This window comes from Anopheles marshallii, chromosome 2, assembly GCF_943734725.1.
Source record: "Anopheles marshallii chromosome 2, idAnoMarsDA_429_01, whole genome shotgun sequence".
Lineage (NCBI taxonomy): Eukaryota > Metazoa > Arthropoda > Insecta > Diptera > Culicidae > Anopheles > Anopheles marshallii.
Window position 1 is genome coordinate 65,193,460 of NC_071326.1, and position 27,755 is coordinate 65,221,214.

The 27,755-nt window shown below is 41.4% G+C and overlaps 2 protein-coding genes across 2 annotated transcripts; one reads left to right on the forward strand and one right to left on the reverse strand.

The window, feature by feature from the left end:
- Positions 1-2,362: 2,362 nt before the first annotated feature.
- Positions 2,363-2,796, forward strand: LOC128710474 (peptidyl-prolyl cis-trans isomerase Fkbp12). Its single transcript, XM_053805529.1, has 2 exons — positions 2,363-2,399; positions 2,503-2,796. The coding sequence occupies exons 1-2, from the start codon at positions 2,363-2,365 to the stop codon at positions 2,790-2,792; spliced, it is 327 nt and encodes a 108-aa protein (XP_053661504.1). The 3' UTR covers positions 2,793-2,796.
- A 1,788-nt stretch (positions 2,797-4,584) lies between these two features.
- LOC128714978 (protein EFR3 homolog cmp44E) lies at positions 4,585-9,092 on the reverse strand. Its single transcript, XM_053809864.1, has 4 exons — positions 9,011-9,092; positions 5,852-7,457; positions 5,101-5,474; positions 4,585-5,030 (listed from the first exon to the last, which is right to left on the reverse strand). Exons 1-4 carry the CDS (start codon positions 9,090-9,092, stop codon positions 4,585-4,587), a joined length of 2,508 nt encoding a protein of 835 aa, XP_053665839.1.
- Positions 9,093-27,755: the final 18,663 nt, after the last annotated feature.

Sequence of the window (27,755 nt, forward strand, 5' to 3'; positions counted from 1 at the left end):
GTACCGAAGAATATATTGGATGGACGTGGACACGACGACACACACGATTGTGGGTATTGGGTGACGCAGCCGACTGACCGTTTTGATGACGACGATGAGGTAAGCAGCCACAGATCCACAACACCACCGCTGTTGTTCGTTTTTTTTTTCTACTGACCCCCCTTCGTTCTTGCACGTTCAACAGCTAAAGCTCTCCACTAAAACAGTGCATAATAATCACGAATGGGACAGTGTGTTTTCTTCCTATATATTTTCCCACTTTCGTACCGGGGCTCGGCGTGTCGATTGCCCTTTGTGTGGCGTATTATTTTTCTCTTCTGCCCCGTGAAACACACACTCTTCGTACCCTGTATTATGCACGCCGCACACGGATATAGGCTTTGGAAGGAAAATTGCACCATTCACAGGAACAGTGTGCGAGAACGAGAACGCGACAAGACGGAACGAAAAGACACACACACGCGCTACGAACGAATTTTCACTTTTCCTTTGTAAACATGCACGTACGCATACACACAAACACACACTCACGCTCGCTAGAAGGGAAAGAGAAAATAAATAAATTCAAACTTGTATTATTCCGTTTCGGGTTTATTTTTCTGCTCGCACGTACGCGGGAACTGGTTTTGATTTTTCATTCATACGGTAAGAAGAACTAAGCCCGTACACAACGAACGCCCGGGGTTTTTTTTTTTGTTGTATTAATTCCTGCCCGTATTTCCTCCCCCTTAGGGCTAGTGTGTGCAGCACACGTACATTCGCTGTTCACCTATGGGGGGCAAAAAGCGCAGCAACCTACAAACACACACACACACACACACGCGTGAGCTGGACTGTCCAGTTTTTCGAGGAAAAGGAAAGACAGAGAATCAACCCCGTCCGAGCAGAAGCCACGAACCTCGCCGTTTAATACCCCACAACCAACCAACCACCCTCTCTTCCGTGTTCCCGTTCCTAAACACCACTGACACACACCGATGCGAAATGGCTTCTTCACTCCACGATTTTCCACCTTTTTTTCTTACTCTTGTTGCATGCACCCTCCGCGATTGCCCTTTTTCTGTACTTTTATGTTTTATCAACGCACTGGTCACACACTCGGCTGCGTTTGTGGCTTGCTATTTTTTATTCGCTCTACGTGTACAAATAAGCAGTAAATCGTTTTGAATCCTAGCGCGACTACGCTCAACCCACATGAAACCTCAAACAGCACGACCCGGGATATTTTTCAAGTTTTTTTCACCTACATAAAACACTATGCGGTATTCAGCGCGACCACAGCGACGACACGACGCACACGACCACTTTCATCGAGTTCCGCGAAGATAATAAATTCTGGCTAGCGCAACATGGATGTGACAGCAGCGAAGCATTTCGGGTGCTGAAATATTTCAAGGGCTGTCAAATGGCGTCGCGTCTTTCGAACTGGAGTTTTCGAACTTGATCAGCGATTGTGTGAGAATTTAAATTAATCGCTTGATATTCGAACAAACTGCTATTGCTTCAACTAGAGGTACAATTAAGAATGTATCATCATTCCCAATTATTTGACTGAACTTTTGTGGTTCAGATAAAATATCACGAAGCGGAAAGTACATCTTTCCATCGTTTTTTCCTAAATAATCAAAATTCAATATTATCAAAAAAAAGATTCTCATGAATAATTTGTTATTGGCTGCTCTGTTGAAATTAGGGATTTAAGAGTGTTTTCCAACAATTAAATAAAATAACAATCAAACTAATGACACAGTTTTAGTTCGATTTTGTTTCTTTTCCTTCAAGCTCAAGTTAAAAAATCACTTTGAAAATGCTAAAACTAAACTGTGTGTAAGAGGGAGAAAGAGAGAGAGAGAGAGAGAGAGAGAGAGAGAGAGAGAGAGAGAGTTACGAAAGAAATGGAAAATAAATATTTACATTGTTTAACAATCATTTTTTTCGATTGTAAATTTAATTTTCTCGAAACACTCCCCAAATCCGTCCAGTCCGTTAATTAATTCATTTGATGGTCGAACTCAGACATCTGCTCGAACGGATTGTTCGAGCACTTGACAGCTCCTTGGAAATTTCTTTTGTTCGATCGTTGCTTGGGAATCGACGCGCAAGACGGAAGACATTTTCTTTTCAAGCCGTGTGAGTTTTCTGTGTGAAATAAAATCGTAAAATTTAAGCAACCAGCATCGTTTCACTGACCAGTGTATTGCGAATTCTTTTCCCCGTCACTACAGAAAACCATCGCTTGCAAGTGTTCGAGCTTACTCGCAGCATCGCAGCCAGTGACCTTCACGTGGAAGTAGTGCAATCTTTGCCGGCTAATTTTTCACCACTGTCGCCAAGAAGCCGTAACTAGGCAGCAAGAAAAAAGATGGGTGTACAGATTGTCCCAATTGCCAACGGTGACCGTAAGTATTGGGGAACGAAGTTTCGTGATGGGTTGGGTCACGGGCGGGAAACAATTTAAACTGCTGGATTGCTTGTACGTGTTCGTGTCTCTTTTCACTTTAGAAACCACCTTCCCGAAACCGGGTCAAACTGCGGTCGTCCACTACACCGGAACGCTTGACGATGGCACGGTGTTCGATTCGTCGCGTACCCGTGGCAAACCGTTCAAGTTCTCGGTTGGCAAGGGTGAAGTGATCCGCGGCTGGGATGAAGGTGTTGCCCAGATGTCGGTCGGACAGCGGGCCAAGCTGGTGTGCTCGCCGGACTACGCCTACGGTAGCCGTGGCCACCCGGGTGTCATTCCGCCGAACGCTCGGTTGACCTTCGACGTGGAGCTGCTGCGAGTAGAATAAGCAGCATTCTCACGGGATGCTTGCGCACATACGTTTCACATGCAAATATTTACCAGATACACCGATGCATTGACCGATACCGATACCGAATGAAGTAAGATGACGACTCGTCTTGAAGTGTGGCAAATAATCGACGGGAGAGACGAGGCGAAAGAAAGTTGATACGAGCACACACACAACAAACACATCCCTATCATCTTTCTTTCCTTGCAAACAACACATTCTTATCGTCTCGTTCGTAGCAGTCAGTATAGATTATCTTATGAACATCCATCACAAAACACAGCAGCATTATGGTTACATCTTAAAGCGAGCTACCTCCGTTCAATGTCACGCTTAATAATCAGTTCTATTGGAAACGTTAAAAAAAAAAACAAGCTCATCTTTAGTAGTTACGTTTTAACCTAACCTACCTAGTCTGTTTTTTCTTGAATAATGTCTAAATTAATTGTACATTCTGCACTGTAGAGATGTTACAAAGTCTCCATTTTTTAATTCCAAATTGCACCGAATTGCATTTAAATATAGCACACCGGCAAAAGAAAAAGGGTCGAGCAATTGGTTAGTAGAATGAATGGGAAAGTGGAAGTACCCTATAGCTAGAAGGTGGTAGCGTAATATGTGGTGCGAGAAGAATTGTTAAATCAAAAGCTAATAGCCGAAAGATAGATCGCTGGAAGAACCAATTCGCATATAATTAAGCTAATTACAAATTCCCCATTCATACAAATTCGCACATTCGTGGCTGATTGTGAACGATGATGATGATGATAAAAATGATCCTACTTTTCAAGCACTTGCCAACTTGTCTTCTCTACGTAAATTAGCGCTCAGGGCGGAAGTTTCCTGTTTCTTGTTTGCTGTAGAAATACAATCATTCAGCACTCCACACGCAATATGCCGCAGAAGTCAGTTAGCGAATCTACCGGGTTAGGTGTTTTGGGTGTCCAGTTTGAAGCATTTATTCGTAAACATCATGCGTGCATCTCTCCTGGTGGAGGTAATTGCATCGATGGGAGTTTATCTCTGTTCGAGGAAAGATAGAGCATAGAGGACAGTTTAACCAGTTCAACCCTCCCCTTTTACATACATATTAGCTATCGTACTGCCCGGAGTGCAAACGAGTTTGGTAATTCAAAAGAATATCTACACAATATTGGTCATGATCGGAACAATGTGAAATTTACTGAAATTCAATAAACCATTATCTCTATACCAAATCAGAAATAATGCGTTGTGATTGTATTTAAAGAAGAAGCATTAATGGTACTCTTGTGTGGTTAGTGATAACGTCAAGAAGGTAAGCTTAGCAATTTAACACCTCAAGGAAGAATTTATGATGTTTGAAATAGTCTATTCCGGTCATCACACGTCAGGACCTGTCCAAAATCCCATCCGGACCAATTCCCCGTAGGACAGACTATCCGACTATGTGGTAAAATTGAGTCTAGTAAGCCAGAAATGGCAGCCATGACCTTAGAAGGTCGTTCCGCCAAAAGAGATAGAACCCTTTCCCAAACAATTCTACACAAATGTTTTCATAAATGGGATTTGTGTAATAGGACCATAAACTCTACAAATTTTTTTTTTTAATTTTTTGGAATTAAAGACAGCCATTTATTATTGCAATAATACAAATCATTAGCAAAAACCACCAACGTCGAAATAAATACAAAAAACATAATTAACCCACCAAGGAATTCAAATACCATTTACGACTAATTGCAGTTACTCCTGTTCTTTCTAGCCCATTGAAGTTAAACCTCCTTTTCCTACTACTTCCTCTTCATCCCTAGTAGAAGAACAGTTCGGGGAAGTTATTCTCGTAGATAGGCCGCTGTCCGGTTCCCACATGTTTGCCCGGTTCGATCATTGTCGGCCCGCCTAATCCACCATTAGAGGCGAGCAACGAACCGGCCTGCACACTGCATGTGGCCGAGATTTGCCGTTCCGCCGACAGTGCGTTAAAGATTTCGTTCAGCTTGTTCTGGATGACGTCGTGCTTGGGTTCGGTTCGGCGTACCAAATCCTCGAAAGCCGTCTCGCGGAAAGTGCGCCCAATTGCCATCTGCTTTTCGCGTGCCTCCCGCTTGGAAGCTTCCGTCGGTTCGGCCAGCACGCGCTTCATCGATTCGAAGTTGTATTCGGACGCTAGCGAACGTTTCTGTACGCCAGGCGAACTGCTAACACTTTCGATGTCATTGTAGATAGAATCGACCACACTGTTCCGGACGGCACCTGGGAGCAGAACGAAAGCATGTGAGTAGAAGAACACGGAAAACAGGAAAGATCTACAATGGATACATACTGTGCGTGTCAACCCAGGAATGGCGATGAGCGGATATGTCTGTTTGATTGAGTGCGTACGGTGTGCCCGTCTGGACGCGGTTACTTTCCAGCCCGGCCTGCTGCAAACATTCAGCCACCGCCAGCTTGTCGATGAGTAGATGCGGCAGGTTGGTGTTTAGAGTGCTCGGTGCACTCTTATCGTTATCCATCAGGGGTGGCAGCAGATAAGATGCTTCCTCCTTTCGGGCCTGGATCAGCTTCTCAACGTACTCGACCAGCGAACCGATCCCGGTACAACGTCCGAGCAGAATCAGCAACGAAATGGCAATGCTGTGCAGATTGCAGCGATGCTTCGGCGAAAGTTCCACCTCGGTCACGGCTACTTGCTGTAGACTGTTGTCGTAGAAAAATGGAGAAGCAAAAAGTGAACGACGGTACTAATTGAGTTACGTGTGGTTCAATTCATTTGATTCGAGAGCGAACGGAAGTCCTTCAAAGAGAAAGAAAAAACGATAGGATGCACGGTCGTTGGGGATGTAATTGGTAATCTATCGATTTTGTGGATATTTTAAGTGCAGCATACTGAAAGAGATCCAAGGCAAATATGGACGAATGAAACCATATTTTTTGACAAACTTCCAGAACAATTGAAACAAGAAACGTCAGGTCACTGCAATTTCGATTGCACTATTTTCGTATCGAACAGGGTAAGGCGGATAGAAGGACATCACCCAATTCCCACATGCATCTAAAAGAAAAAACTAACTCACCCTAGTAAAAACAGCAAAACCTCCTGCACCGTCTCACCGCACGCCATTTCCACGATTACCAGCGCGATCGTATTGTACGAAGACTTCAGCACCTCCAGATGGTTCTCCTGCGACATGCTCTCGATGATGGCCTGCAGTATGTTCGAACCGTACTTGTGCGTGAACAGTATGTCCGACCGTGACGGGCTTTCGATGGTAAGCGTCGGATAGTGGCTTACGCTGATCACGTTCAGCAGGTGTTGGTTTTGATGCCGATCGAGTAGCTGCTGGAAGATCTGCATCACTATGATACGGATCGGTATGGAAGCGGCCCGGGCCATCTTGAGCAGTGGCTGCAGGAACGATACTGGGAACGCTTTCTCGAACGAAACCGTCCGATATTGGGTGCCGACCTTGAGCAAACTCTTCAGAAGGATGTTCTGTAACAGTTGATCCCCTTTGCTCTTGTTGGACGGATCCGGTACGGTGTTCATGATAAACAGCATTATTTCGATCTTCTGATAGTCGGGGTGATGATTAGCGAACTCGCCCAGCGCGTTTATGAGCGCTTCCTGATACTGTGTCTCCTCTGGAGTGGATTCGTGCTGGGTGCTAACGCTCGTCTTCAAATGCATCAGCAGATTGTTAATAATGTCGAGTGCCGACGGACCTACACTTTCACCCGCTGCAATGGCAATAATCTTCGAAAGGACCACCGCTAACGATGTTCGCGTTTTCGGGGACGAGGTTAAGTTTTGGTCCAGGTGTGACATGAGTGTTTCGACGACCGTGTACGAATACTGCGGTTGAATCGATATCATCACGATCCGGAACGTATCGATCGCAAACTTGTTCGGCACCCACAGCTTATGATGATCGAGATGAGTTAACAGTGGCTTCAGCACGGATTTAATGTGCCCAAACGATGCCCTGCTAACAAGCTCGCGCAATACCGCCTCCGCTAGCAACGGTGGAGTCGAAGGAGTTGCTTCCGTATCGGGCGATTTCGATGGTCCCGATTGCATGTTAAACAGTAGCGATGGAACAATCTTTTCCATGTGCTGCTTTTCCCATATGTTTGCCACCAAATCATCGGATACTGTCTTCCGGATAACGCCCTGCAGACCCTTTATTCCCGCCATCCGGATGCTGTCACGCAGCTCCATATCGTCATTGTTGCCGTAGCACATCGAGGAAAACTTCGAGATGAAAAAGTCATACCGGCGATGGTAGGACGGCGTATCCTCTTCAATGTTGGCGAACCGTACGAACGAATTGGTGGCCATTATCTGCAGCGTTGGGTTCGTGTCTTCCAGCAGCTTCTGCACCATGCGTAGAAACGATTCAACGAACAGATTCAGTATCTGGGCGTGACATGCCATCAGCAGCAAATCCATCGCTTCCATCGCGATCTCGACGAACTTGTAGCGTTTGCGGTAGATGTCCTTGGAGGCACGCTGGTACAGATACTCGCCGATACGGTCCAACTTCTCCGGGGAGCGTAGCGAGTAGAAGGTGAGCTTTTCCATGTTCGATTTCACCAATCCATCTTCCGGATTGGCCGGAAAGATGTTATCCACTAGCCGCTTGTAGCGAGGCCGCAAGGCCGAACAGCAACCACAACAACCTGCAAAAAGTTTTACTATTAATTTTCTCATCACCTATCATCATTTGTGTGTGGATTCTTTCGAAAAGACTAATTTATTTCTCCCATAACAATGGGAAGCAAAGTTTACCTAGCATTTTCGATAGGAGTGTGTTGGAGTTGAAACTACAAACTACTTTGTTCGTTGAAACACGCACAACAAAAAGCACGCACAGAGAGTGAAAGAATAGGCCACGAAACTATTGCCCTTCTGGCGCTAGTTACACTGCATATAAGGGGGAGCTAATTGGACCATATTTTATCAGGCAATTACCACGGACACTTTCGTAAAGGTTCACCACCGGACGAGATACGAAAAGTAGCAGAAAAAACAGCGATACAAATATGACGAACAATCGCGTTTGACAGATGACGTCATAGGGATTGTTTGGGTCAGCTGTTCCAGGAAAGGTAGATGTTTTCTTTCACAATTACAATTGTGTATTGATAATTGTTGCTCGTGCGAAACAATTTTAATCCCAAAAAATGAGGATGAAAAAGATTGAAATTTGATTGCAGAGCTGTCAAGTTTTCATGACCAAATGGGTTCGAGCAGTGTGCATTCGATGTTTTCGAGTAGCGTTCAAAATTCCGCTCATATCTTTGGACCGTTGTGTTTTGAATTCAGAATAATAAATAATTTCCTTTTAAATAACCCCCAACTATTGATTTGATTTGATTTTCTAAAATCCTTGTATGAATAAATATTGGTCTGTCCAAACATAGTTTCGTGTCCCGTCGTTGGTTCTTAACTACCGCGAAGCCTGAATGCTTTGAATTGATCTGCTTCAGGTGGATCTGCAATCTCGGTAGTCTTGGCCCCTCAAAACGGTTGACTTTCTTGGATTTTATTTCCCCGTAATTTGATAGCTACTCTTGCGAAACAGGGAACACTCCGGATAGGATATTGTACTGATATTGACGCGATTATCCAGTTCTATTCTAACTATCCAGGTACGTGGAAAGGCATCATTTGAGCGTCCTAGTTGATGAAAATTAGTGTATCTAATTCATGAAGATACAGAGGACACGAAGACATATATGAAGTAAGAGATTTATTAATTTATTTACTTCCTTAATGATTTTACTTTCAAATTGAGCATTATATTTTTAACCTTTATAATGTAATAATAATTGATAGTGTAGTTATAGTAAATTTTACCTTTGAAATGTTGTATAAATTTATACAAATAAGGAAATTAATTTTGCATTTAACGGGACACCGTGCTGAATAGCAAACTCCAAAAATAACGCTCAATTTAATTGCACTCAATCGATTTTCGTCAACCAACGAAACGTACGCTAAACCCGAAAGAGCCTTTTCCATGTTCAGGAAGTAGTCAACCATGTTCCCGGCAGTCACGCGACTATATTTGCCATACAGAACGACTACTTCCCACATGCTCCCGTGCGGTTGTCTCGCCACCAACCCATACTATTCTATTCTGCCCTAAACATTACGTTTTACGTTATGTAATATGTGGTAGGACAATTCTTTGCCACAGCCAAAATCACCTCACGAAGCGTTAACTTACAGCCTTCGGTGCATTTTTTCACGAACGAATCCAGAAATTCGGGCATTTCCAGTGGCTCGAAGCAGCATTTTATCATCGACATTCTCGTTAGCTGGTGTGGGTAGTTACGGCGACTTATAGGAAGTATTTCTTTCAGGTGGTTTATGTATAAATTTTCTAACACACTATCGTTAGCGAAGTAAGTTACAGCGAAGCGGTTCGTTTGATGGTCATCTCGATGAATTCGTATTTACATAAAATATTCACTACAGCACTTTAACCATACATTGAACATTCCATCGCAAAGAATCACTAATTCAATTAGCTCGCGTTTTCAGCTGATTCACTTGAGTCGTATTCACAACACTTACTGCTATCTATCGTTGTAGTTGGCTCATGTGATCACAACACACATTAGTATAGCTTCCTGAATACTACGACCTTTTCGCAGAGATATTCTTGATAAAATAATTAACCGGAAGGGAATTAGCCCAGTTATTACACAAATCGCATGAAAAATCACTTATTTTCACTGTGCGAAAACCACCCAAACAAGGTCAAACTTGGACGCCCTTCGAACTTTGCTCATCCCCCAGTAAATTCTACCACCGGTAAGGAAAATCTTTCCCACTTGGAACGTTTACTCTCTCGCCACGAGTTCGGCTGACCGTTCTAACCGAGGCAAGCTTCCTTCAAGTAGGACCATCTTCGACTGGAAACAACGTGTCCGAGTGGTTTGTGCCTGTGGGATGATTGTTTGTGAGCAGCTTTTCCGGCCCATGCGCACTCCGACTCACTCTCTGTTTTCACCGATAACAGTTGACATACGCGAACCACCTGCATGTGCAGTGAATGGTAAAAAGAAAATAACACCAAAAAAACGGCTAACCGAACCGAACAAAATGATGTCTCTCGTGTTGAGTTCTCACCATCTAACCAACGCCAGAAAACACTTGGGGGAGCAATCACTGCGCACTGTTCGGACTGGTGTTACAGGTTGTTCGTGTTACGATTTATGAATGGATCTACAGCCGTCCCATTGAATGGGAATAGCTCTCGTTTGATTCTGTTCTAAACTGGAGACCGCCACACCGTGTTTTGGAATGCACCGGCCAAAGTCTTGCACAGTTTCAGTGTGTCTGAAATCGAATCTCGGACACGGAACACGTGGATCGCGCGAGGTCCGATGCACGAAGCTGGTGATGAAAAATGAAAACTCTTCTCAACTGCAGCGATCCGAAACGAAATCGTTATTTATCAATTACTCATGCGATCAGGCAACACTCAAGGTCAGGCATGTACGACGACGACATAGCGATGATTGGGTGGATAAAAAAGTTTCCGATGGAAAAGTAACCAGGTCAGCGATGTGATCGAGTTTGAGAGCAATAATATATATCAACTATAGGAGCAAAGAGCAATAGTAGTTTCCTTCAAGGAACTTTACCGTAGAACTTGTTTATACCGTTTGGACTAATTTTGAGTTGTTGCAAAATTCAATGACAATGTACTTCGATCTGCAAGAGTGTAAGGCCACAGAAGCACAGTGCAAATGAAATTTTTACTTAACTCATTACATCTCAGGGGTGCGTAATCTTCATCTTAATGGTAAGAAACTTTGTAGTCTAGAATTTCTAGAAATGACCTAAAATGGGTGGATAAGATGTTATTTTCATTTGGCCATCCTTAGAACTCCAGATATCTGAAGAACAAAAATTCAATTTTCCATACCAAAATTTTACGTTTTCTTGTTTTTCATAGGATTTTGTATAAAAATTTACAACTTGTTTTAAAGATATTTTTAATGACAATCATAATTTTATCACATCTCACCATTTTATTACATATATAAACAATTTAGTCCCCGTACGCAGGACTGACTATCCAACTAAGGGTAAATAAAGTTACAGAAAGCCAGGATATGAACTCAATAGTGTCAAGAGAATTAAAAGATTTTATGTGGTGAATGACCACATAATGAATGATTAAGATGGCGCTAGACAATGTACTTTCGTAAAAAATAAATTTTTAAATAAAATATGTGCAATATTGTGCAGGAGGATATCTAAAGGATGTTTCATATCAAATTGCATCACGGAAAATTACTTACAGGGTATTTTCCTTTAAAATGTTGAGTAGAATTAGTTTAGAGTGTCGCCCGGGGTGTATTATAAGGAGCCGGTCTTCACACGACGGGACACGTCCAAAACCCTTTCCGGACCAATCCTCCGTACCCAAGACTAACTATCTGGCTACGGGTAAATAAAGTCACGGAAAGCCAGAAATGGCAGGCCACTTAAGGTTGTCATGCCGATAAAGATTAAGTGTATTGAAGTGAAGCGAAGTGTGTAGTGAAACTGGAAACTGGAAATACTGGGTGCTAACAAAGCCTCAAATGGTCGCATCATGGATCCGAGACTACTTTTCTTTATACACCAAAGGGTAAATCGGATGTACGGATAAATTAATGTAAAAAATTCACTCAAAGTTATGGCAAGATTTGAAGTTTTGTTTTGGCACATGATTTGGCAAGCAATCGGCTCTTGTACTTAAATAAATAGCGCAGACATGAAGAAAAAATTATTTTCAGTACAGAAGAAACTGCTAGTAGATGTAGGTGTACAAAATCTAATGAATGGTTTTAAGCGCAAGTTCCAAGAGTACCTTAATGGTATAAAAATTAAAATATCTAAACGCTTGCTTAAAAGGATACATGATATCGCTTTAAAGTTTGAATAAGATCAGTCAACCTTAACCAATTTTCAACAGCGTTCAAGTCAACTTACTTACTTATCCGGCGTTACAGCCGCTTCGGTCTTGCAGGAGTCCTCTAAACCGCTCGCGGTCTAGCGTCGTCGTCTGCCAATTCATTATCCCGGTTCTGGCAAACGCATCAACGCCATCACTCCATCTTAATTTGGGCCTACCATGCCTCGTCTGTGCATGAAGACGACCTAAAAGGGGTTTAACGGGCTGGGTCGTCCGGTGTCATTATAATGACATAACCAGCACACCGGAGCCTTGGTGAGTCTAATCCGCTTTACGAAAGTGAAGCCCTACCGCTGTCTATGTGGACGACCTAAAAGGACTTTACGGGTTGGATCATTCGGTGTCATTCTCGTGACGTGACCAGCCCACCGGAGACTGGCGAGTCTAATCCGCTGTACGACCCAAAGTTCGCCATTAACGCTCGTCGTTGTCCTAGATTGTCTTTCCACACATACGGGGCCAAAAATCCTTCTGAGCATCTTCCTCTCCAACTTGGTTTTTACCTCGTTAGTCTCAATCCCGAGGTTTTCTGCCGCCTGCTCAATATTTTGGTAAGCATCCGCTACGTAGGAGAGCCGTAAACCAACGATGTCTATGTCATCAGCGTACCTCAGGATCTGGATTGACTTATAGAAGATGGTCCCAGAAGTTTCCACCTTTGAGTTGCGGATGGCCATTTTCTAGCGCTAAGTTGAAGAGTAGACAAGCTAACCCATCTCCATAGCGCAGACCCTTCGTGTTTGACACAGCGTTTCAACCGTGATTCCATTTGACCTGGAATACTCCTTATCAAGCTACTTAGATAAAAAATCTATTCTGGTTTAATAAACTTTTTCGATAATTAAAAAAAAAAAATATGAAACCGATCTCAAAAGTTCAATAATAAAAATAACGCAATCAAGGGTATTGATAAGAACAATTAACAACAATTTTAAGGCATCCAAATGATGGTTTAAAGTGATGACAAAATAGTGCTTCAAAACATTGGTTAATATAAAATCAAATCTTATCTCATACCAAAACAGCTTCCAACGAGAACATCAAAACAGAAATGTAGGAAAATAACCAGCGAAAAATAGAACATAATTGTAGATGTACATCTATTGACGTCATACCGAAAACGCCCACCGAGAACCTCAAGTTCACTTTCGATTCGCATTTTTTCGGTGTTTAACGAGCAAAGCAAAGCAGAGAGTGAAAAAACGCGCTTGTGGTGCGAGTATTCTAATTACCACGCTCATAAACGCCGTTTTTTTTTGCAGCCAGGGTACTTACAATTTTTCCTGCCCAAGAACTTAAACCGATCAGCCTTGATGGAAGTTTTGATGCTTGTTTCTCCTTCCAAAATATTCCACAACCCACGCATCACGGTTACGAATCGGACCGTGGCAGACCACAAAAAAGTTTGAAAAAAGAGTAAAAGCGGAAAAGCGATCCACTTTTGGATGCAACCGTTTAATTAGGCGGTAACATTTTCGATTTCTATATAGGTATGCGTTCGCGATTCGCTACATTTATTATTACGTACGGGGTAAGTTACAATTTTCGCTTTCACCGGCCACTTCCCCTGTTTGTTTCTGCTTTGTTGTGGTGTAGAGCATCTTTTAGAACAATTAGCCCACCGCTGGCCGGATGCGACCGGGTCCGATCGGTATGCATATTTATGTGAATGGGCTATTTTTATGCGATTTACGAGGATTGGAATTTACACCGCGCTTGGCTCGGCTAACCAATGCGAGTGCGAGATGCAGCGTGCACTTTCATAATGTGCTCACATTATCGTAGGCACGCGGTAAAGGATGGTTTTTGGTTCGCTTTTTTTTTGTATTTTTGCCAGGCAAAGCGATACATCAATACCGACACATTGCACAATGCTGCATAACAACACCGTGCCGCATAACACCGAACCACGCCGGATGCCAACGATCCGGTTTCGCAAATGTTGTACAAAATTATGGAAAACCGAAATAGGAGATGCTTATGTGGGGTGGAGAGTGAAGTATGTGCTGTTTGCACCAACAAATAGACAAGATTAATTTCACCACCCGGCCATAAACACCCGCAACCACCACCTGTGGGGGGAAAAGCGAACGCATCCGCCCCAAAAGGGTGTGGTAGCTGTTGTAAAAGACCTGCGAAATGAAAAGAAAAGTGTGCGATGCTTTAAAGCACATAATAATCGCAAAAATTCATTGACCGCTTACGATTTTGTGGCAGCGAGGCAAATGTCTTCCTTTTGTCCATTGAAAGACGGAAGAAAAAAAGGAAGGAGAGAGGTCGAACAATGCACTTTTGCACGCTGCTTTGCATAATTTCGAGCCAAAAATATGCATCACGATGCACTGATCCAGTCTGATGAGACTGCGGGTGAGTGACAGTTTGATTGATATGAAGCTTAATTCGCACGACAAACTGCACCGCTGTAAGAAGGCACCAGCCCAGAACCATTTGCCACCAATAAATTTTCTCTCCCCTCCTCCCAAAACAAAAAAAAACTATTTCTTTTTGGCCCATCTCTTGGGAGAATTTCTTCACCGTGTCAATCACTCCTGCCCTGTGTGAGCGTTTATTTGTCGAGTGCGGTACAAGGCGAGTACAAGCGGAACACTCTTATCGCACGGTACGCACGATCATTACGTACGTTTAGCACGTTCGAGCAAATGGCATTAAGAGGAGCTTTTGGTCGCTCTCAAAATAGGGATGGGTGACCGCCGCGGACCGTTTACGGGTTCTGGCGGATTTCAGTGGGCGGTGTGGTGTACCGTGTGTGTGCCGGACCGGATTGTCAAGATGACTTTCGGTGGTACTTCATCATCGTCAAGATTGTCGCGATTAAAGCTTCACTTGCGGTGGGAGTGCTGAATGATCTTAGAGAGCGAGCAAGATAGACATGAGAACATACGAATGAAAAAGCGTTTTGTTACATTGTTCATATAAAAATATTGCTAAAGTGTAGCTAGAAAAGTGTTTTTTCTAAGTTTATAAAAATAGTTACAAAAGTATATAAATTTCAGATACAAACTCCAGTGTAGATAACAATATCAACGTAAAGAAAAAACATGCCATGATGTGTCAAAAAACATGATCCACAACATAAAAAGATATTTAAAAATCAAATAAAGAGAAACAGTAGCCCTAAGCAAAAAAAAGGAAATTTGTATATTTTGCATTGTTGTAGGTTTTTCTTCAGTGTTTTGTGTTTTGTGATATTTTTTAATCGTTGTTACATCTATTAATCTTTGGTTTAGCTCGTTATTTAAATTATGTTGTTTTATACAAATTAATTTTTACATTTGCTTATTTGTTTAATTCACATCGTTATCGTTAATTATTCAGTCGTTTTGTGTGTTTTTCTTTATATTTTTATTTCTTTGTTTGGTTATAGTTTCCTCTTATACGCGGTTCCTCTTATACGCGGATTCGGAGACACGCGGTTTTTGGAAATTTGACAGCTGAGTTAGTTTACAGCAAAAAACTTAGCAAAAAGGTGTAAAATTGGTCTAAAATAGCTTCCTTTGTCATATAAAACATTTGTGTGTAGTTTGTTTTAATGAATTCTATCAAAAAGTAGTCTGGTTAGCTGAATAAATTAAGTGCAGAGAAGGCAGTCAACTATCTAATTTTGAAATATAAACAATTTTACTCCCGGATTCGATTTACGCGGAAATTCGGGATACGCTTATTTTTCCCGGGTTATAGCGAGCAGCTCTAATAGCGTATCTCGGGGACTGTTTGTATTTACCTTTTCTTTTTAATAATGTGGTATTTACACTTTCCACGACATGGTTGGAGGTTAAATTTTGTCAAATTGCATAATTTTTGATAATTAGAGCGTTTTTTTCATGGCTTATTATTTATTCTTGAAAAACATATTATTCAAAACGACAAATCGGATGGAAACTAGCGTGTATGGAACTGTAGGGCTGTTTCACTGTAGTAACTGTATTGATGTTTTTAAAGGAAATCTGATTTTATTAGTAAATAAAGTACTTATTGCCGCTTTTCAACTTAGAACTAGCGAGGGCCTCGAACCTCCACCCTAAAACGAGTAACATCGGAGACCATCTTTTATAAGCCAATCCAAATCTTGGAATGCACTGATAAAAAAATCATCATTGATTTACGACTCTCTTACCTCGGGTTGGATATTAACGTAACAAAAAGCAAGTTGATGGTGGCACCACCAGTAGAAAACCCTAACTTACGCAGGAGTCTCGTATATATAAGATCGTACCTTTGAACTCGTCCAAAATTGCACTTATCTTGGGTGAAAAGTCAGCCCCGACTATTGATGATGAAATACGCGCTAGGGCTGCCAACCGGTTTTTCTACAGTCTGAGGACACTTTTCCACTAAAAACACCTGTCGCCTTTGTCCAAAACTGACGAAACCCTCTAAGCCGCGTTCGAGAGGAAGATGCTCAGAAGGATTTTTGACCTCGTATATGTGAAAGAGCAATGGAGGAGTCCATAAAATGACGAACTGTACTGTGAACTTACGATCGTACAGCGGCCCCCACCCCATAAGTAGATCTAAAATGATTTTTAAACTAAAATTGATCATTATTTAGAATGAATAATTTTCGTTATTGCAGAGGCTAACCATGGTAAAATCCCGATTGTAACAGCAAAAAACAAAACGAGTAGCTCTCGTTCACACTAGTTCACATATATTTCAGTCCGCACTCGGTGGAATCGAAGAGAACATATTTTTTTATCTTCTAAATCTGACCGTTAATCTAATCTTACTTTCTAAGAGAGATCCCTCTTTACTCCTTGTTGTTTCTGCTGTCCTGATTGCCTACATTCTGGCGTAAACACCGATAATTTGATAAATAATTTGGTTGACGGCCTGAACAAATGTAAAATAAGCCTTTCCCAAGTTGTAGAACGGGTCAGATAACTAGCCATTTTCATAAAATTTGCTGAATAATAATAATAGAGGCTATTTAATATTAAACAGAAAGATAATTACTTATTGGATTACATATTTTGCTTACAAATTACAAGTTGCATACGCTGATTACATATAAATTATTAAAATTCAAATCATCAAAAAACAAAATAATAAACAATATTTACAAAGATAACATCATAATAATAAGCTTTTTTATCATAAATTTATAAGAGAGTAGATGTTTGAAAAACAGTTGATTCGTTTCAGATATTACACACGACTTACAGTTTTTCGTAAATAAGACTTTCATCTCTTAGACAAATGCCAAATTCTGAAAATAAGACCATAAAACAATAATACACAATTTATGTGAATTAATCCCTGCAATGGGTTTATTTATGGGCTCCGTACTGTACATCTTACTCCGGTCCGGTTGAAAGTGCTGGAAACAGTATGACGACAGAATAAACCACACACCGCACACGCACAGAAAATTCAAAAACTGTAGAACATAATTTCGTCATCCTTAGCACAAAAACGAGGATAAGATAGCCGTGGGGTAAATTATGCGAAATGCACCATGGGATGAAGCCGCGTCAAGTGGTCCTAACAACACATTTCGTGTGCTTGTTTTGAGCGAGTGCTTCACTCCAACGGGTCCGACAATACGAATGGGGTTCGGCAAGGTGCCATGGAGTGTTGTTAATGTGATGCTGCTGCCGGGGGACGGCTGGTACACCACCGCTGTTCGTTCGGTTCCGGTCGGTTAGCTCATGATGTGGGGGGTGTTGGGGGTTGGGGCTGCTTCTAATGTGTATGCGTACGCCCGTGGGCACATGAAGTTGATCGTGTGCGCCGTTATCGCAATGGCCGAAACCGATGAAGAAGATGTTTATCGCCACTTAATCTTGTTCAATGGGTTTCCTTTCCATCTTGGGCTGATGCCAAGGGCAAGGGTTGTTACCATGGAGACACGATCGGTGGTAAGGATCGAATGCAAAGTGCATTACAGTGATGGTGAGTGAGGTGTTTGGTTGGGATGTAGGTTAGCATGTACAGAAGGGTTAATTTTGTAATTGAAGATCGATGCTCATAATTTTATGAAATGTGTAGTAAAATATTAAACAATCTTACATTAAAATTGTTGTAGTTAAACTAAATAGATTTTACTTTTCAAATGCATTGTGCATGAACGATAATGCTGAACACACAAGGTATACAATTAAATTCTGTCAAAAAGAGAATCGTTCAGTCCCCAAACAACCCAACAAAAAGTCCTGCAACGATTGCTATCAATTCCGTATTAAATAATCAAACAGTAATTTATTTAAAGTCTTTGTAGTGTGCTTAAGCACACGTTACACGAATTTGAGCATGAACGAAAGAGCACTTTGTTTGAACTGTTCATTCAGTTCCTTTGCATTATTCAAGCGATCAGCGATTCAAAGGCAAACAAAAACACCACAGCCCCAAAAGCATCATGCTGCGTCACGCACTCGTAACAAGTGAAAATATCATTAACGCACGATGGGACCGTATAAAAGGGCAAGCATCAGGTGTCTCCCTTTTTTTGCATCGTGCCATGGGCTATAGCGACATAAAATAATCACAATAAATCCCGTACAATAAGTGCTGCGCGCGGCCGCATGAAATCATCCGTGGTTGCCCTTGCCGGACGTCGCCTAAATTATGCCAAGCGATAATTCTTCCCGGCCGTTCGTTTAATCCTAATTAAATTTTACACCAATGCTTCTTTTCAGAGATTTTGTTTGGGCTTGTGAACCGGAGATGCAGAGAAATGTAGCGGCAAAAGAAATATATATAGCTTGCAATAAAAACATAAGCACAAAATGCAAGCGAAATCATTACCTAACGAGAATGCAACGAAAACAGGAATGCAATGGGCGAAGTTTGGCGTTTGCTGTTGGTGTGGAGGTTTTGTCTTTCTTTTTTGTGTGTGCACTTTTAAAAGCCTTTCGTGTTTCTCTCGAGGCACAGAATTTATAGAGATGTTACGCTTAGCACGGGTACTTCCCATATCCCTCCAGGCGACACATCGGCTCATCGTTTCACAGCGACTCAATTTCGCGTTTGTTTTCTTCATATTTTTTAAACTGTTTTTATGCTTTTTTACCACACTTCCTTTGGCAAATTCTGTCGAATTTCGGTTTTATCAGCGGAGTCTTTTTTTATTTTAAAGATTCTTGCATTGTAGCGATTATCATACGTGTCAAACCTTGCATGAAAGATTTCGAAATGCAAGTTTGATTTGGGGGGCATTGTTAGTTTTGTCATAAGTTAAAACGTTCGTTTCGTTTAATACTAAGTTCTAAGTAACAATATTAATACCCAATTTAAATATATTACTTTATATCAATAAAGTAAGCCAAGTACAGTCGAACTTCACATTCCAGGACGCATTCGATGGTCGAGTTGTTTGACATATGTCAAAATTGAGAAATTAATCTAACAAGCACGCGAAGTTCACACGTGTCTTCGTCAATCGTTTCACTATAGTCACTCTTCGTTGCGAGAGAGCGAACAAAATGAGATTCAATTTATCGTACAACATACTGCAGTCAACATATTCGAGTTAGGAATAGATTTCAGGTTATTTAACTAAAAATAAAGAAAAATTTACAAAAAATTTAAAATACTTCATTTGTTCTAAACAGTGGGCGTCTGGCGATCCATTTCATTTTACAAACTTCGGTAGACGAATCCGAACAAAGTCAAAGGACCTATTCTGAGCGTCTAACAAATAATGAAGATCTTGAAAAAAAACTGATGATAATAAAATATGAAATATGAAAAATGAAATTTTATATGGATAAATTTGTAAACGATCGCAAGTTAGTTAAAGCAAGTTAAGCAAAAAGCCCGATAAAAAATATGAAATAATATAGAATAGAATAGAATAGAAAAATGTAAAAAATACATTGAAAATTATTAACATATCACACCTAATCTTGTTCGACACCCTTGCTGTTCGATGAGTGTGAAGCTCGTTATGGGCTTTGAAAAAACGCATGTTTGAATATATTCTTACACTGCTTAACGTCTTCCTTTACCGCATAAAAAAAACATGCGAACATGAGAAAATGATAAAAAAAATACTTGAAAAATGTTATTATGATTCGTTTTTGAATATTTTAATTCTATACGCGCCGATCCAATCGATGCCCGAAACCGGAATGCTTCAAACGTGCAACCGTCGATCATCGTACACCGGCAAACCGTACCCATACTCACGCACTTCATCACACACCAGTCAATAGAACACGGTCCTCGTAAGTGTCCCTAAAGGTTTGCTTTAAAGCGAACCGCCGAATATTTCCACGCGTATGTCCCGGCACGCAAATGGATTGTGCCTGCGTAGGCTGATAAATTGAGCTGCCTGCAATGTGCATCATTACTGCAACAGGGGTTCGCACACATTATGCAGCCGGTCGGTTTTTGGGGCCACGGCAAAGGTACACGTGTTTAACGTCCCGGCATGTGGCGCAATTGGTGCACTGATTAATGGCCATCCATTACCCGGACTGGGAGGATGGCGGATGGAAGAGCGATGGGAATTCGATTTGAGTTTGTGTTTTTTAATTAAACCCATCTACTTACGCCGCCAATAGGATGGATTTTGGCAGGTCGGGGGATGAAACATGATGACCCGTTCGGGAAGTTGCTAATAATTTCACACTTTTCTGCGCTGTCTCACCGGTGGGAATGTTATCGATATTGCTATGCTTGTTTTATTCGCAAGAAGGAATCCTCATTAAAATGTGTTTATACGTTTTGTATGTTTTTTTTTTTAGCAGAATCATGCATTTTTTGCTGCTTACGGTAAGCAAAGTGTTTAAAATTTATAGCTGTACCATAATCGTAAAACATTAACGAGTATTGAATGAAGTATTCATTTGGTGTACCCCTGCTCGATCAGCAGTAACGGATGCGCAAGGACATACCTCGATTGTGTTCGGCGTGAACATTACGACATTGTGCGTTGCCGTTATACGGTTGGGTCACTGAACTGTCAACGTGTTTTATATCGTCAAATAGGCACCACGCGAACTCATCCTTAATTGAGTGTGCATTAAATGAAATAATTGCTTTCGGATGGGGTGTAAAGGAGAGAAGATTCGTTTTATCATTACACTGTACTAAAGTTGTTGAGCTTTACAATGTTGGAGGTTGATTTCTTTTGGAATATGCAATATTGATCTATAAAACCAACGATGTATATGATATAAATTAGGTTATGGATTTCTTTGCAATGAATAAATGTCAATTAAAGGTAAGGTTTCTGATTGAAGAAACAATCGAGGAAAATTGAAAATAAGGAGATAAATAAAAAGTACGGTCGTTTTCCGAGTTACGCAACACTCGAGTTACGCGAATTCGAGAAACGCGAATTTCAAAATTTTGACAGTTTGTGTAATTTTGTAAGTGGAATTATTTTTTTATTTGTCTAATTTTTAATTTTTCCAAAAATATGTTACAGTTTTATAATGAAAATATTAGTTTTGGTAAAACATTACTCTAATGGTTGCAATAAACGTAAAAATAACAATCAATAATGTACTTTGTAACGTGAAAAGAAGAAATCGATCACTGAATATTCAATATAAACGATATTTTAAAGGGAATTCCAGTTACGCTAATTTCTATGGCACGCATTATTCGAGTAACTAAGGAATAGACTGTAATTAAGAAAATAAACAAACTACTTAATTAAACGATTTTTATAAAACAGTGAAGGAATAAACCAAATTAACGATGAACAAATATTTGATAGCAAAAACGAATAAATAATTTTTTACTAATTATTCACAGATCAATCTTAACAGGTCATAAAAAGTAAAACTACGAACCGTAAAATCTCACCATAAATCATTCCATGTGCCACCTTTGATCTCAACATTGTATGTCTTGTTATACTACCGTTTATAGGGTTACCGGCGGCGCCAATGGAAATTGGCTTTGCACCTAAATCCAACATACGGACGGAAATGCGCCCCAGTCACGGACTGTTGCAAGCAAATAATTAATCACCAACCGAAACCATTCCTTATCAGGACGGAGGGAGTCAATGCAATCACACCGATCATTAAGAACGATTCGTTTTGTCCTAACACGGTACACAGTCCGGTTCAGCTTGCAGCACAGCGTACTGTTTTGGCATTCGTTTTAGCCAATCTCATAAAACAGCAATTATGCGCGATCATAACCGAGCCGTCCGTCGGTACGATTTTGGGTCACCTAAAGTCACCTAGCCGTAAGCCCGTCCGTTTGCCCTGGCGTGATGCTACATGGTGAGGATCGCGCGGAATCAATAATCTTTAATTACATGGCCGTGGCCGATCTCCTGGTGCGATACGACCTACCGATGGATGGGACGTAGAGTTGAACCAGCTGTGACCAACATATCTTCACGATGCTTGCACACACGGCTAAGGACGGTTCTTGCTGCTTATGTTGTGCCTCCGGGCGCACAATTATGACGGGGTAAGCAGTTACATCTCTCGATCGACCGGTGTTGCCCACCGAAGGTTACGAAATTTCACTTTCAATCGATGAGTTTTGGGCAATTTTCGCACACGGCACGGTATAGTTTCGGCCATTCCCTAACTGAGGACACATTTTGGAGCTGCTGGGACGATGCAAATGCAGGCGAATGGTGAAAATTGCAACCATCTGCACCCGTACGGTTTGTCACCTTGTTACGTGTTATTGCCGCACCGCGAGTATGTATGTGTGTGCATCAATGGAAGGGTGACGCGTGGGGTCGTTCCTGCCTCGCGGGGTTGAATGCCATTTAGGGAAGGTTCAGTGTCACGCCGCGCTGTCGAAGGTGGGAGAGATTCACGAAGCGCGAATCGTGATGGTGGAAGGGTGGAAGTGTATCGTCGACATTGTGTGTCGTGCTTGATCGACATGTTTTAGTGGCCTCGTGATATCAATGTCTGCCGAAAACAGCAAACGAAACGACCGACCCAAGGGAAAGAAAAACATTCATTAGGCTGTGGCAGTACATGCGGTGGGCAGGTTCTAATGGCACTTTACGTGATGCAGTGCGGTAAACGGTTTTGTTGATGAAGTTGTACGAATTCTTTCCTGACAGTTTGTGGTGTTAGTTTACAATCTGTCATTTAGGGTTATTTATGACCTTGTTTTAGGGAGCGACCTTTAGTTAGTTAATTTTAATAGTTTCAATTTTTTCCTGAGAAGGAACAGGCTTACTGTACTCACAAAATTTATCTAATACAAATCCTATAACATATAATCCTATAACTATAACATCCTATAATAATCATAGATAAACTTAAATATGATTACAAAAAACGGGAGGAAACTATTCAAACAAAATAATTTACCCGCTTCTTTACGATTTCATTTAAGTGCTAAAATTTTAAAACCAAAATAAAAAAAAAAGTGAAAAATTAAAAAAGAAAAATTAAATTGCAGATGCAATCCATTTAGAATAACATTTTGAATATGTATGATCAATTCGCAATACTTCACTCCAATCTTCGATCGGTATCTGTCAGATAGAAAATCTTAAAAGGATCACTGCCACCTGGAAGTTCAATTTAAAAAGCTTTTCAGACGATTTTTTTGTTTGTTTGCTTAAATAAAACTTCTGCCGGAAATGTGTGTGCTTGTGCGCAGCTATATGTACGCATTTGTAGCAAAACGATCTGATTGACGTCTGAATTTCAACTACTTCCAAGCACTAAAAAGCCCATACCTGTTACATTCGAATATATATTTATTTTTTTGGACCTCAGGAAAGCGGATGTCCCATCTTGTTTTCGTTTTCGAACAAATGGTTTTGTGGTACAACAATGCATAGATTTGGGCCCGGCACCACCAAAACCAACAATCATTATCGCTGCACGCTCAAATAAGCAGTTCTAATTGATTGACGAAGCTCAGAAATGTGGCCCATTCCTAGGAAGATTGTACGATCGCATTCTGATCGGTGATTTATATTAATTAGCTCGCACCATCAAATTTATGTTCGAGCCAGCACCGAGGGTGAACGGAAGCATGGTATCACTCGCTCAACCATGATGACAATGCCTGACGTATCGGTGATTTTTTGTACTTTATTTCTGTTTCATCGCAAAAACCCCTATCGGAAACCAATAAAGCAAACATGGCGGGTTGCATTATAGCTGGCATCACTTTTATGCGCTACTAATTGAGCAGCTGGTGTTTTGCTAGTGTGGTGAAGAGTTTGTTTTCCATGTGCACAACGCTGCTCAGTGGCGTACGAAATATTGCCGATTCTTATAGCACAAAGTAGTCACCATCAGTCTTCCCCTTTCGAGTGCGACGGGTTCGTCGTCTGGTGGTGTTAGTATGGCAACAAATCGATCGATAAGTTAATTGTGTTGTGTACGTTTAGTATACGGTTCGCTGTGTACGGTTCAGAACGGTTGGTTTACACACGTACCGCAGTCGAAAAGATGCCCCGAGTGCACGTAAACGAGTGCACTTGGCAATAAATAGGAATTGAGCGAATAACTTTAGGTCCCTCCGGGCGACGACGATCGGGTGAAGGGAGTGGTGAGCCACTAAGGTTGCGGTTGGGCCGGTGACGTACGAACTACTCGTTAACTTTACCCGTGCTTCAGCTTCTTGTTTGCTCTGTCCCGCGCACCGCGTCCCCGTGAAACTCCCGGTGGAACGGGGCCAGACACCTTCGCGATCGCGATCACACCTGTCTTGCCTTCGGTACCACCTACACTGGTGGTGCAAAGTGATGGTATTGGTGGTATCGATCGAGTGATTTCATTCTTGCGCGGACACGATCGTCAATTCATTCATTGCCGATCCCACCTCGGATCGTTCGGATCGCACCGTTTTCGGCGCACGATGCGTTGAAGAGTGGACGCGGACGGGGTTCACCGCTAGCGGTGGCGTACAAGTCTTTCGTAGTGCGAAGTATGGCATTACATTCGCTCGCGTGTTTGACCGAACCGCTCCACTAAAGGAATTTGAACTATGGGAAGGATACTCAATAAATAAACTGGTCAGTAAGGGAGAATTATTATAAAAAATGTTAAACACAAGCATTTGTGATGAAATGAGATGATCCTATTTTATGCTATTTTTTACGAATATTTTCTTCTATTTGAAACTTTATTTAACATATTGTAAAATAAAATGTATTGCAAGAGAAGTTTCAAATTGAATAAATTTTAAATATAAACCACATAGCTAAATAAAATCACATTAGTATACTTTTGACAATTAGATTTTGTACCAACTATTTGATTCAGTATGGCCCTTTGTGCCATAGCTTGTGCGACGCTCGTGCTCACAGTCTGCCAGCTGAGAGCGGGAGAACACGTTCACGGCGCAAGCATTCAAGCAGCGAGCTACGAGTAAGCGTATACGAGATTTGCTTTTTTCAAAACCGTTTTCGCGCAGTCTCCATCCGAACGCGGTACCGTCCACAGTTGGCGACTTTTGGTGACTTCAGTCCGACCGCCATCGTACCTTTGCAAAGGGTGTGCAAAAAAGCTGTCACGGAATCTCCAGTACACGCGAACGAAAACGGGTGCGCATGCTTTTGCGCCCAACCGAATCAATCGATCGAACGAAGGGAATTAGTAATTAAACCTCGACTCGTGCCTGATCGAGAACTGGTCCTTTCCAATCAGGGCTGCCCTGAAAGGATGCTAATATTTGTGTGTACAGTTTGATGTAATGTGTGCTAATCATTTGTGTTGATCCGTGTTGATACAGTGGGTGTATGCGAGTGGTAATTAGAGAAGCGAGAAAAGATTTCAACGCAAAACAAGCGACAAACCTACTAATGTACTGCGCAACCGTTGGTGTATAGTTTAAATAGTAAAATAATGTTTAAAAGCACATTAAGGTGAGCTCGAATGGTCGATTTGCTAAGTGGTGTGGTGTAAATTGTTTTGTGTCAAATTTTGTTCTTATCATCTTTAAGACCGTTAACACACGGATAGAGTCATCCCGAGCGTAAGTGTAATTTTGCCATAATAACAACAACACATAAACGGCCTGGGCAGTGGGGGGTGGGAATTTTTGAAAGCAACTCCGCAAAAGGGGTTCATATCAGATTCCACCACAACCGTGAGTGATTACAGTTACAAAAGGAAAGCAGCTGTAATAAGTGCGACGGACAAACAAACCGAAACCGAATACGGCTGGCTCCGTAGCTAACGGTTCAATTTAAAAGTAATCGAACCGATTGTCACCATTCCCGCGCGTTGTGACGTTTGTGAATGGATTAACGCGTGTCTTATCTTGTGCCGCCGCTTGACGTATGCGTACGATCGATCAAGTGTGAGTCAAGGGGGAAGATTATAGCTAGCAACAACAATAACGGTGCGATCGTACAGTGGACACCCGTTCAACCGATCTTGCAAATCAGGTAAATGATGGTGTTTTAGTAAATATTTTCTGTTTGACATACCACCCCCAAATGCAGGTGTTTATTAATGAATCAAAATAATGGTTTAATATCGCCTTTATTTTGCTCCATCGCTTCAAACACTTGTGGTAATTATTACTAAAAAAAAAAACAAAAAATTCCCCACAAACCAACGGACGGCGCTCGTTACGCTTGAGTTTGCGGTTTTGATGATATTTTTCTCGTCCATTCCGCGTCAGCTTCGGTGCCGCCGATTTCAAGCCCAGCGCAAAGTATCTTGTGTCTTGCGGGCGTGCGTAAACAATGGACCACCAAATTAATTCACAATAATCGATTCGGTATGCAGCCGGCGTAGTTCGACCGTCGCGGTTCATCATTGCGTGGGCATAATTCGATATTCCTTTACAGCTCCTTTGGGGAGGAAGAAATACGCCGAGCAAGTATATATGCACGCTTTGCTGCCAAACGGTTGCGGTTCTATGCTGTCGGGAGCTGTGTTTTCTTACGTATTAGAACCTCATACCCCTGTGGCTAATTGAAGGCAGGCAGGTGGGGACCGCAATGAGATGAGTTTATTCATTCACCGAAATGGTTTTAATGCTCATTCACAACGCGTCCCTGTCCGACCGGTATGGAGGACATTAGGTACAGAAAATAAAATAAATACTTTACAAAAAACTGGTTACCCGGTGCGTTTGTGCCCGTGAGAATGATTTTCGTGATAAACATCGCTAGCGGGCCAGGGCAAGCAATGGAAGAAAAATGTCCAACTGGAACTGGTATGGTAATTTGTTTTATTACGTCAGGGAAGATAAAAAATTATCATCACTTCAAGGATGTTCCGTATTCTCCGCAAGGGGCTGTTTTGCTGTTTTGCGGTAGAATTTCTTTGTTTTTTGGTGTCTTTTTTTTGTTTCATCAGTCAACAGGAATTTCAACGCACGTCTGGGCACACGCATACAAAACTGTCAACAGCGTTAGGTTGGAGATTTATTGCGCAAGTGTACGAAAGCTTTCCAACTTGAAACGAGTTTTAATTATGCCGGATAAGATTAACCATCAATCAATTTACTCAAGCTTTCTTACTGTGAACACTACTGTTTGATATGATACATTGAATATATTATCTTTAAAGATTTCAATCTTGGAGAGAAAATAAGGAGAAATGAACAAAACTCTATTTGCTGGAGTGTTTATTGGTTCTATCATTTACGGGCTATTGCTCCTTGGACAGTTACTTACAGGGAGATATACTCTAGCAAGTTCGAAAAAAAAGAAATACACTCAAATATTGGGTATTTTGGCAGTACTTAAAGCGTGCCAGAGTTCACAAAAGGTTATTGAAAGCATACAAATATTGATAATTTTACAGATCATTCCTGAGTGCACTGTGAAAAACCCAGTTTCCGATACAAACTAATGTTTCGTCAACGTTTGTTCAGGTCTAATAATTGTGAAATGTTATGACGCGTAACTTGTCTAAAACTAGTATCTGTCGAATTCTGTCTGTTTATTTTATTATTTTATGAAAATAATAGCTGTCTAAAGTAAAAAGCACAGAATAAAATGTTGGGCAATTTGGAAGCGCTTTATCTGTGAAGCAAAAGTAATTACTCTCGACAAGTAGTAATGATTGAACATGGGGCTAATGATGAAAATCTGCAATCATTTCATTCACATGTGTTCAAG

What these genes read in the sequence shown, in the direction of transcription:
- LOC128714978 (XM_053809864.1), bottom strand. Translation starts at nt 9,092, where the DNA reads ATGTCGATGATAAAATGCTGCTTCGAGCCACTGGAAATGCCCGAATTT. An exon ending in GAAAAAATGCACCGAAGGCT is followed by an intron (nt 7,458 to 9,010) that starts GTAAGTTAACGC and finishes AACTTTTTGCAG; the next exon opens with GTTGTTGTGGTTGCTGTTCG. An exon ending in GTTTTGCTGTTTTTACTAGG is followed by an intron (nt 5,475 to 5,851) that starts GTGAGTTAGTTT and finishes CTACGACAACAG; the next exon opens with TCTACAGCAAGTAGCCGTGA.
- LOC128710474 (XM_053805529.1), top strand. Translation starts at nt 2,363, where the DNA reads ATGGGTGTACAGATTGTCCCAATTGCCAACGGTGACC. An exon ending in CCCAATTGCCAACGGTGACC is followed by an intron (nt 2,400 to 2,502) that starts GTAAGTATTGGG and finishes TTTTCACTTTAG; the next exon opens with AAACCACCTTCCCGAAACCG.